This window comes from Gobius niger (genome assembly GCF_951799975.1).
Source record: "Gobius niger genome assembly, chromosome: 16".
In the NCBI taxonomy this organism is placed as follows: Eukaryota; Metazoa; Chordata; class Actinopteri; order Gobiiformes; family Gobiidae; genus Gobius; species Gobius niger.
In genome coordinates, this window is record NC_136867.1 from 23879208 (window position 1) to 23890900 (window position 11693).

The following is an 11693-nucleotide window of genomic DNA, read 5'->3' on the forward strand; positions in this document are numbered from 1 at the left end:
GATAAACATCTGACCGACCTGCTCTGACGCAGCTGAAATCCTCAGGAAATGTCTGTTTGTTTGATATTTCAACATCTACAGGGAGCCGTCAGGTATTTTTTCTCCACATGATGACAGCCGCAACGGGAGGTGATTTTTTTTTTTTTTCACTGTACTTGGGGCAGTGAGTCGTTCAAGGATTGGGGGAAAGAAAGTTCTGCACTGTAAACTTAATTCTAAATAGAAGTATTGTGTTCTAAATGCCATGGGGGATCAGGGGTCACTACTGACACCTACTGACAAAACAAATTCACAAAGACACAAAGCTTTTAAAGGAAATGTTTCTTCTGGTCGAATCTGTCTTTTTGAACGAAAGAATAAAGATATTCCCATTGCTACCTGCAGAGGGCGCTCCAGGCAAACTCCTCACCACCCTGCCCGCTGCGTCTTTAGAGTTACTTTCTTATCCTTAGATAGACGTTATTTCCTATTATATAACAGGAATTTAAAGCTATAATATCCAAAAGAATGTATTGAAAGAGACTAGTTGCAAGTTGGTCATTTTATGCACACTACTGCCACCTCAGGTCTGATGCGTAACTGCAGCTTCTATATTAAGCTTGTGCGACTCAACACCTCTGCCTTAGTCTTGATTTAGTTTTGGATTAGAGCTGCTTCAGACTTGCCAAAAGTTGATTCTATATCTTTTTTTAATCCTCCTTTTGTCCCAGTTTCGACCTGGGCCACACGTCTATGTAATCTTCCCTCAGCACCTGATTTTGTAAAGATACAAACCCATTCTTCTAACGTGTTGCCTTTCTGTTTGTTCACAGGGAAGTCGATGAGGAAGTGGGTGGAGTCCATCAATAAGATCATAAAGAGGAAGCTCCAGACGCAGACGAACGGAGTCAGTCACAACATCACGTTCGAGAGTCCGCCCCCTCCCATCGAGTGGCACCTCTGCAGAGCGGGACAAACCGAGACCTTCGACCTGCTCACCCTGCACCCCATCGAGATCGCGCGGCAGCTCACCCTGCTCGAGTCTGAGCTCTACAGGTGAGGGGAGGAACTGCAGCCTTTCACATTACTGTAGAACTACTGTATGTGACATCTTACGAAAATCCAGCTGTTTGGGCTGCACAATATATTGCCACAAGGAGCCACAATGAGAGTTACAAATGTATTTAAATCTTATGAATGCAATATGCCAAGATTCTTTCCCTTTGTGGCATTCAATTATAGAGGTAAAATGGCATTAAAAAGCATTACATTTGACTTGCTGTAGAAACCCTGACTAAAGGAATCTATTTGGTTGTTTCAGCTCAAATAAATGATCCAAATTTAATAGAAATATATTGTATGGAATCAATATTACCAGCATTATTGTTCTGTTTCATGGTTCTTCTAGATGATGAATATTTTACGATATAGTAAGTTACACAATTTTGTTAAGTTGCACAATTTCATCAATTGTACAATGACAAATAAAGCACCTACTTATTATATTAAACTATATATTTACCTTAAAATGTGTAAAAAGAAAACCGTCATGTGTAGAGATGCACCGATCCAGCTTTTTTGCTACCGATACTCTGGTTTGAGCATCTGCCGATATATTTACCGATACCAAGAGACTTTCTTAAGTGTCTTTCTCTGAGTGAAAACATTTATTGTCTCTTCTCCATTGTAAGATCAATAAGTCATATTTTTTTGGAAAGTTAAAGATCAATTATCAGTTATATCTATTGATAAACTCTTGGATATACATTTAACAAGGATGATTTTTCTGCTCTAAATATCCTTGGGTATATGACAGGCTTTTGTTTACATTAATATAAACAACTCACATGAAGTGATCTGATCATTACACATATGTCAGATCAGTTATTTCTTTAACTAAAATACAAACACTTGGCTTCAGCAGTGGTTACTTTATTTTATTAGGCTATTTTAGGTATTTCTATGTTAGGTCCTGTCCCAGCCTTGACCAGTTTTCGTTGGCATTAGCGTTAGCTCCTGCTACCTTTAGCTATGCTATTGCTAGCCGCAGAATTTTGCGAAGGTTCATAGTAGCTCAGCGATTTAATTCTCCAGGTTCTTTACAAAGACATACATCATGCCCATATTCACGAAGATTTAGTCGGTAAAAGTTGTGTTTTTAGAGCGCTGAGAGCCAAAACTGGTATCGGTTCAGTATCGGATATTTGTAGCTGATACCCGATATCATATTTTTTCCAGTGTCGGCTCCGATATCCAATACCAGTATCGGATCGGTGCATCCCTAGTCATGCGTCCAAAGTTTATAAGCCAAATGCCATCTGACATTTGTTGAAGTGTTGAGATTGAAAGGTGCGTTAACACAAAATGTAACAAAGTTTTGTGTAACTGTTACTGGAAAACAAAGGAGTGTGATTTAAAAAATGCCTCCAAACGCAAGAATTGAATAATAGATGATGGATAATAGATAGAATAAGTATTACTTGGTGTTGCAGCACAAAGTATTGCGATCTGATATTTTGTCCCAGCCCTAATTTTAGTACAAGTATCGATAAATCGTTCTAGTATCGGTATCGTAAACCAAGATATAACTGTACAACTACATATGAGAAGCTGAATATCTGAATGAAAAAAGGGCTGGTTGTGGTTGTTAAATCCTCTGCGGTCTCCTCAGAGCGGTGCGTCCCTCGGAGCTCGTCGGCAGCGTCTGGACCAAAGAGGACAAAGAGAAGAACTCGCCGAACCTGCTGCGAATGATCCGCCACACCACCAACCTCACGCTCTGGTTCGAAAAGTGAGTCCCCCTCTCTTTCCTTCTCTCGGCTTTAAACACGCCGTTTTTCTGACCCGCCGCTGCTCTGACGCAGGTGCATCGTGGAGATGATGAACCTGGAGGAGCGCGTGGCCGTGATGATCCGCATCATCGAGATTCTGCAGGTTTTCCAGGAGCTCAACAACTTCAACGGAGTCCTGGAGGTCGTCAGCGCCATCAACTCCGTGCCCGTCTACAGGCTCGACCACACTTTCGAGGTGAGAGACTCGAGGCACAGAGAGTCAGTCCCTCCAGGGTTTTGAAGTAGGGCTGAACGATATGGACAAAAATTTTAAATCTCGATATTCATGCCAGATATCTCCATATCGATGCGATATAACTATGAGTTAGTGGAAAACCAAGCATTTTTCAGAAAAATAGACTTAATAATAAAGAGAGTTTTATTGATGAAAATCTATATCGTTTATGTCTTGCTTTTTTCGATTTTAATGTTTTGAATGTTCATATCTTGATATCAATATAATGATATATCATTCCTTGTTAGATATTAATATCGTGAATGTTCATATCTCGTTATCGATACGATAACGATATATCTTTCAGCCCTATTTTGAAGGACGTTTGTGATTGTTTCAGGCGAAAACGTGCAAATTTGATGGAAAAGGGGCTAGATGCAAGTTGGTCATTTTATACTCACTACTGCCACCTCAGGTCTTACGCGTAACTGCAGCTTCTATTTTAAGCTCGTGCATGACGGCACTTCAGACCTGAATTAACACCTTTTTGAGTGACAGTGCAGGATTTTAGAGGCAGTTGTGGTGAACAGGTCTGGGCTCATTCTACACATTAGGACATGGCTGGAACATGTAGGGGGAGGAAAATACTTACTTTTAACATTTTAAATTTCATATCGTCCCTTTAACATACCAGACACCTATGTAGTTCGTTTATGCTTCATGTCGCTAACCATCAATGTGTTACGTTAGCAAACCGTACACCTATTCAGCCTGTTGTTTTTTCCCCCAAAATATGGTATTTGTCGCTAGTAAATTGGAGAGATCCCGGAAATAGCCACTACGTCGCTTCACAAAGCCGGCTTTCCCTGGCACATTCATCCACAAATATTATATACTTATTAGCTTTTTCGAAAACTAAACAAGATCCAAAATCCCCTCTGAAACAATCTTTGTTACGGATACGTCACCAAAAATCAGGGTCTATACATTATTTAGATTTCGTCCCTGAAAGTATCTGCAATTGCAATGTTATATGAAAAGATAAGATGACAGAGAACTTGCAATGCATTTTTTTCATCAGTAATATTCAGCAAAGGTTTCAAATTGATATCTCTAAATTGGAGTTTTTTCCCCTATTCACCTACAGTATCTCGGTCCAGTGAACTTTTATACCATTATTATATACATACTTGTGGCTGTAATCATTCTAAATGTTAAAACTGTATTTCATTTGAACAGGCGATCCCTGAGAGGAAGAAGAAAGTGCTGGAGGAGGCCGTGGAGCTGAGCCAGGACCATTTTAAGAAATATTTGGCGAAACTCAAGTCAATAAACCCGCCCTGTGTGCCTTTCTTTGGTAAGATCTGCTCCCTAAAGTATTTCACTCAAGGCAGCATCAGTACTTTAATCGAAAACGCTTTCACTTTTGTCTTGTTCAAATTACTTAGAAGCCTGTTCAGTTTTCTGTCATCACTGCTCGTGTTTTCGTCATGTTGTGCCTGTATTTACAAGCCGCGTTTCAAAGGAGTTTTATGAGTGTTGCCCAAAACATACCTGATCTTTACTCAACAGTGTCAGAGCCGGAGTCGCTTTGTTTGTGTGTATTCTAAAGTTTCCATAGAGGAGACTCGAGGACAGCATGTTCTCGTTTCTAGGAGCCATTTTCCACTCACAAAATAAACTTCTGCTCATAATTAGTCAAAAATCTTGAATAAACTTGCATATTAAATCATGTATGCATCAGTGTTTTGTAGGGAGTCGACAACGCTGCCATTATTCTGACTTGTATGTGTGTGTTTTTTCAGGTATCTATTTAACGAACATCCTAAAGACGGAGGAGGGGAACCCGGACCATCTCAAACGCCACGGAAAAGAGCTCATCAACTTCAGCAAGCGGCGGAAAGTGGCCGAGATCACGGGGGAGATCCAGCAGTACCAGAACCAGCCCTACTGCCTCAAGGGGGAGCAGGACATCAGGGTGAGCAGGCCTCTATCCAGTTATTATAACACCTGTCTTGTTTTTCTTGTGAATAACATCTTTAAATGCAATATTGTGGTGATTTTGTTTCTTCCAGAGGTTCTTTGAAAACTTGAATCCGATGGGGAACAGGAGCGAGAAGGAGTTTGCGGATTATCTCTTCAACATGTCGCTGGAGATCGAGCCGCGAAACTGCAGGCAGCCTCCGCGATTCGTAAGTGCCTCTGCCAAGACCAAAGACCAATGACTTTATTGTCATGTAAATAACAGCAAAATTGCATCACAACACTACTTAGTATATTGGAGCAAAAAGTGCATAAATGGGGCAGAATGTCCTGCCATAAATACCCACTGTGTGAACATCAGCACAATAATAAGTATAGTATCCAGTAGTCCTGGGACGATCCACTTTTGTCACAATCCGATAATATCACGATAATCACAAGCTGATCTGATTTATGATAAGTAATAAGTTTACCTTAAAATGTGTTAAAACTCATGTCTAAAGTAATGAACCAAATGGCATTTTACAGTTACTAAAGTGTTAAGATTGAAAAATACAGTAACACAAAAAGTAACAAAGTGCTGTGTAACTGTTACTGGAAAACAGTGCGAGTGTGTGATAAAAATGCCTGAAAACACAAGTATTTAAAGTATTGCGATACTTGATAACGTATCGATACTTGGTATTGCAGCACAAAGTATTGCGATCCAAGTCTGATCCGATATTTTGTCCCAGCCCCGAGTATCCAGTGCAGGCTCAAAGAGTGAGAAATACACATTCACCAGACTTCATTCTTTATTAGGATCCCCATCAGCTTCCACAAAGTGGTTTCTAGTCTTCTTGGAATCCTGGTCTAATATAAAATTACATTTACAAAACGGATAAAATTATAATTTGGAAAATGGTAAAAACTTGCTTTCGGCTTAAAATGTAGTGTATTTTTAGTGCTTCTAATATTTAAGCCAAGCAAGTTCCAAGCTTTTGCTCCTCTGAACAGAACAGTTCTGTTCATTGAGTTACTATTGAGTTTGAAAACAACCAAAGAATTTGTCGTGTCTTTTCTAGTCACATAATTGTGACAAAACCCTCTGATTTAGACTTTTTTTAAACAAAGAACTGGGCTCCATCAGAACTTTGTGCATGAACATGAGTAATTTTGCCTCAACCGTTCACCAGGACAATTTTTTGTGCATCCCATGGACATTTGTTTGAAAAGGAGGCAAAGCAACTTTATTTATACCGCGGATTTCGTACACAAATCAACTCAATGTGAATGAAAAAGGACCGTGGTGCACAACTCCAGCTACTCTGTTCTGAGCAATTTGAAGTTTCTGAAGATGCTCTTTTGTAGCGTTGGACATTGGATAGACTTGCTCTGATCATTTTGTTGCCTCTAGTCTTTTTCACTTGGTCCTTCTAGGAGATTAACAAGTTTACTAACCCGACTTCATGCAGCTAATTGATTGATTGCTACAGTGAAAGTGACAAGTGTCTCAGAAAAGGTTGTTTTCATATATTATGTGGCATAAAAAAACATTGTGTTAAAGCTTTAAAAAGGCAACCAAAAACATGCAGTTTGACCTGCTGCTTTATATATATGTAAATCTTTATACAACAATATAAGTACAAGTAAAATAAAAGATTAATAAGTAAGTAACTAAAAAACATTTACAAAGCTTATAATTGAATAGTAATTTATTTGTTGTCACCTTTCAAGACAATTATACCTTGTATCAAAGCAACTTAATTTGATGAATTTGATCTTTTCCCTTTTCAACTCAAACTGCTCAAATAAATGTTGTAGCTTTATTTTCATATTTCTTTAATGTGTCGACTCCAGCCCAGAAAGACGGTGTACTCCCTGAAGTCCCCGGGGATCAGGCCCGTGCGCACCTCCACCTCGGGCACTCTCAAAGGCCACCCCGTCCCGCTGGAGAGGGAGCCCCCGCACAAGATCACCTTCCGGAGCATCGCGGAGACGGAGACGGAACCCTCCACCTCGGCCTCGGTGCCCACCAGCCCCAACACGCCCACGCCGCCCCAGTCCGCCTCCTCCGACCTCAGCAACGTCTTCATGGAGCACGACCTCAGCAGCTCGTACGGAGGTGAGGAGGCGAAAACAGAAGACCTTAACAAGCATCCTGGGACGAGTTCTTTGTATAATCGTGATATAATGATATAAAGTGGCTGTAGGGCTGATTGAAAGAGTTAGGAAATTAACCTCTTAACCGCTGGAGTGCATTTCCTCCACTTCGGTTTTACCCAAATCTAAAAGCTTCTTGACTGGTGCTCATTTAAAAGCTAAGACCTATAAAACGGTTACTTTTTTATGTGTGTGTTTTGGGCACTTTTTTTAGTCAAATTTTTGTCATTTTTTTTGTGTGTGCATTTTCTCCAGTCCAGCTTTACCCAAATCTAAAAGGTTACAGCCTATAGGCCACATTCAAAAGCTATGACCTATAAATCTCATCTAAATGGATCTTTTCCCCCGTGTTTGACATTTTTTCCCCCACATTTTCATCACATTTTGGACAGTTTTTCATCACTTTTTTGTCACTTTTTTGTTACTCTTTTGTGGCTTTTTTGTCACTTTTTGAATCTCATTTTCATCTTCATTTTCGTCTTCTTTTTGTGGCATTTTCATCACTTTTTTGTAATTTTTTTTCACTTTTTTTACATTTATTTGTCAATTTTTTACAATTTTTCCGTCACTTTTTCATAATTTTTTGTCACTTTTTCGTCTTTTTTTATTTTTTTATTTACATTTTTTGTCACTTTTTTGCCAATTTTTTGTCACTGTTGTGAGATTTTTGTCCTATTTTTGTCACATTTTCAACACTTTCATTTTCTTATCACTTTTCTCATTTTCTCATCACTTTTTTGTCACTTTTTTGTCACATTTCTGTTACTCTTCTGTTGCGTTTTGTCCCTTTTCTATTCCTCTTTTTGTGGCTTTTTCATCACATTTTTGTCGCTCTTGTTACTGTTTTGACACTTTTTTTCAAGGAGCTTTTAGATTTGGGTAAAGCCAAACTGGAGAAAATGTGCTGGGTTCAGGTGGAGATTAAGAGGTTTAATATATTTTTAGTTTTCTAATAATTGGCTTGTTATGTTTCTTGTTTATGTTTTGTATTCATGTTTAATGGTTTAGTTTTTGGATGTTAATGTTTCCCGTCTCTCTCTCCTCCAGCCGGCAGTAACTCTATTTTCGCTCCGGTTCTTCTGCCGCCATCCAGTAAGTCCCAAGGTCTGCGGACGCTCTCCCTTCTTCCTCTGTGTCAGTGATGTGTTGATTGTGTCGATCGCTGACCGGTTTTGTTTCTGTTCGATTCAGAGTTTCAGTCGGTGTCGTGTGGCAGCCTGCATCAGCTCGGGGAGGAGCCGCTGAAGCCGCCGCCTCTGCCGCCGAGGAGGAAGGACGCGCTGTCAGAAGCCAAGGTCAGAGAGAGGCTTCACTGGGGTTTATGGGGAAATACTGCGCCCTCTGCAATACTGGCGCTTTTTGAAGATATCATGAGAAAGAGAGTCTGCCATTTTGGATCTTAAGTGGAATATGCACTGCCTGACAAAAAAACAAGTGGCCTCCGTGATCTGACCGACTGTTCTGAGGTCGCTGCAGTTGCTCTTGTCTAGGCTCAGAAACACTATGTGCCCAAAAAAGGAGATCAGTTGACGACCAGAACATCCTGAAGATAAGATGAGATAATCTAATCCTATATTGATCCCACAATGGAGAAATTCCCTTGTTACATTCGGCACAGTCAGGGTGTACAAAATAGACAAGAAATGTGCATTAGAGGTATCTTATGTACATTGAGTAAAAGCAAAAATCTTTAGGGGCAGAAATATAAACAATAAGGAAATAAAGAATAAATAAAAATATAATAAAAATTAGAACAGACTATAAAGAGTAGAATATCAAGGTCGGCATCGGCAGTGCAAAGTCTACAGTCCGAGTGCAGGTTGTCAGTAAGTGCCGCTGCAAAAAGATTTGCACATAGTTTTGCAAATGTGACTGAATGGTCAGGCAGTGTATTTAAATAAATTTTACAATTTACAATTATCACCATAAACAGACAAAATACAACTTTTAACAAAACGCACTCTACCCCCTGCCTAAACCACTTTACATACACAATTAGTCTTTCATTTTTTAAAGATTTAAAGTCATGCAAAATCTAGAGGTCGACCGATGGGTTTTTCTAAGGCCGATGCCGGGTTGCTGTTAGCATTAGCATACTGCCGTTAGCATTAGCATACTGCCGTTAGCATTAGCATGCTGTTGCTAGTTGTGCCATTTTGCGCTGGGATAAACATTTTTAGTCAGTTAGAACTAACTCGGTGATTAAATTCTCCAGGTTCTGTGCTTCAAAATGACATGCAGCCTGTTCATTTGTGATTTTTCTTTTTTGTTCTGTACAGCTGGTCTGTCAGAGGGTTTTAAAGGACGTATATAACGTTTTAAACATAATTTAAACTGAGGTTGATGAGCCGTGGTTTGAGCTCAGGTCTGTTCTTAACATGTTGTCAATGTTTAGATCTGTCTGATATTGGGCAATATTGGGCCGGAGGTGAGGGACAGGAGGGTGTTAGCCAAGCTCACCTCCATCATGGACAACACCTCCCACCCACTGCACAGGACTGTAGAAGAGCTGAGCAGCTCTCTCAGTGGCAGACTGAGACACCCTCAGTGCAGGACGGAGCGCTACCGCAAAGCCTTCATCCCCACTGCTGTCAGACTGTACAATAAGACTGTGAAGTAACGCCGACTGTAACAAGTTCTCCTTTGTGAGATCAATAAAGGTTTATCTTATCTTATCTTATCTTATCTTATCTTATGGACCAAAAGTCATATCCTGATATATTTTGGTTGAATATCAATATACGATATATATCCCTATATTTTTTCCGCAAAGTGAGAGCTGTGAAATTAAATGTTAAATCAAAGTCAAAGCCCTGACTTCACTCATAACGGGAAATCTCTATCACTTTTGGTCCCGGAGATATCGGCTAATATCGGTGGTAGATCAGCCGATAGCCGATATTGTAAAATCCCCAAATACTGAGCGGCCAATATATCGGTCAACTTCTAGTTTAAACCATGTTTTAACGTTTATGTGCTTAACCGAGCAAGGAAAAAGCTTAGATCCGTGTTGTAGGTCTTAGCTTTCAAATGCACTTGGTCGAGGTGGGGGCTAAGAGGTTAAACTCTTTATCTCATCGTTTTGGTCTTCATCTCTTCCTCTTCTTTCTGTCGTCTGCAGATGGGCTCCGGTTCGGACAACCCTCCTGCCATCCCGCCGCGGCTGCCCCCTCCTCTGCCCCGCACCCAGCCGCGCACTCCCTACAACGGCCCCCTCCCGGTGGACGGCCCCTTACCGAGCCCCCCTCCGCCCCCGCCCCGCGACCCCATGCCCGACACCCCTCCCCCGGTGCCCCAGCGCCCGCCGGAAATCTTCATCAACTACCCGCTCAACCTGCAGCCCTCGCCGGTCGGACGCTACCACTGGGATTTCGGGAACAGCTCGCCGAGTTCGCCCAACACCCCGCCCAGCACGCCGTCGCCGCGCGTCCCCCGCCGCACCTGCCCGCTCAGCGCCAGCCAGAACAGCCTGTGCCCGCTGCCCATGTCCGCGCCGCCCGTCCCGCCGCGGCACAACTCCAGCCCGCAGCTGCCCAAACTACCGCCAAAGACTTACAAACGCGAGCTGCTACCCCCGCCCCTGCAAGGCCTGTCGCTGTTGGAGAACGCGGAGAGCAGCCAATAGGGACGCGGCAAAACCAGGAAGTGGGCGTGGCTTGAAATGAGCTGGACCGAACTTGGAGTAATAGATCGAGTAATGTCCTAGTAGTTCATGTCCGAAACTTTAAGATCTCGTACTATATTGTATAAGCTCAGATATCAATTACACTAAATTATCTAAAGCTTCGTCAAACAAACTCATCATGAAATATAACTACTTAAACTACTTGGCAACGAATAAGTGAAGTATGTGAAGAAGTGTTAACTCATTTTTCATTAAAGGGATACTTCAGGATTTTTGACATAGGGCCTAATTTCCTAGTTATCCAGAGTGTTGATTTCTGGAGATTTTTTTTATTTTTTATTCATGCAGTCCTTATATTTGAAGACTTTAGCGGCGCTAGGCTAGTGCTAGGCTAGTGCATGTCTATGGTAACTAGTAGCCAGCATTAAAAACCTCTTCAAAATCATGGGGTCGTCCTCCAAACGTTGCCATATCTGATTGTGTAGTAATGCCGGTAAACAGGTAAACAAACTACTGTAGATCCGGTAAGCTAGCAGATCACTCCAACCAGGAAGCTGATCGATGACATCATCTGGAGGCAGGAAGTGATCAAGAGAAATAAGATTAAACTAAAACTAGAGATTTAAAATACTAAAAAATGTGGTCCTGTTGTGGCTCAAGGTGCAAGAACAACAAAGACATTTGAGACGATAAAATAAGGTTTATCTGATATTTCCAACGACAGTTAGACATCTGTTTATCGTTACTAACAGCTGCAATGGAAATAGATGGGAATCTAGCTTCCCGCCTCCAGCTAAGCCCTAAATGTTTACAAACAATTAAAGGTTATAGTTCTTTTTAAATGCAAAATGGTTATATTTAAAGAATTATTCAGTCAACACATACATTTATATGGGTAGTCTGGTGGTGTAAGTGATTTGCCTGTACTGTGCTTGTGTCAGACTGTTTTTAATGCAGG

The 11693-nt window shown here is 41.1% G+C and overlaps 1 protein-coding gene across 3 annotated transcripts in view; it reads left to right on the forward strand.

Moving 5' to 3' along the window:
• The window catches only part of sos2 (son of sevenless homolog 2), a 51754-nt gene extending 40874 nt beyond the window's left edge, over positions 1–10880 (forward strand). The window contains exons 14-23 of one of the 3 annotated variants that reach the window (XM_079573369.1): positions 813–1035; positions 2651–2770; positions 2844–3006; positions 4225–4342; positions 4791–4963; positions 5061–5177; positions 6808–7072; positions 8158–8214; positions 8302–8405; positions 10232–10880. In XM_079573369.1, the coding sequence (XP_079429495.1) occupies positions 813–1035; positions 2651–2770; positions 2844–3006; positions 4225–4342; positions 4791–4963; positions 5061–5177; positions 6808–7072; positions 8158–8214; positions 8302–8405; positions 10232–10735 (1844 nt within the window). In that variant the 3' untranslated portion in view covers positions 10736–10880. Of the gene's footprint in view, positions 1–812; positions 1036–2650; positions 2771–2843; positions 3007–4224; positions 4343–4790; positions 4964–5060; positions 5178–6807; positions 7073–8157; positions 8215–8301; positions 8428–8475; positions 8550–10231 lie in introns of those variants that run through there. The other 2 variants (XM_079573370.1, XM_079573371.1) reach the window with 2 other exon arrangements.
• Positions 10881–11693: the final 813 nt, after the last annotated feature.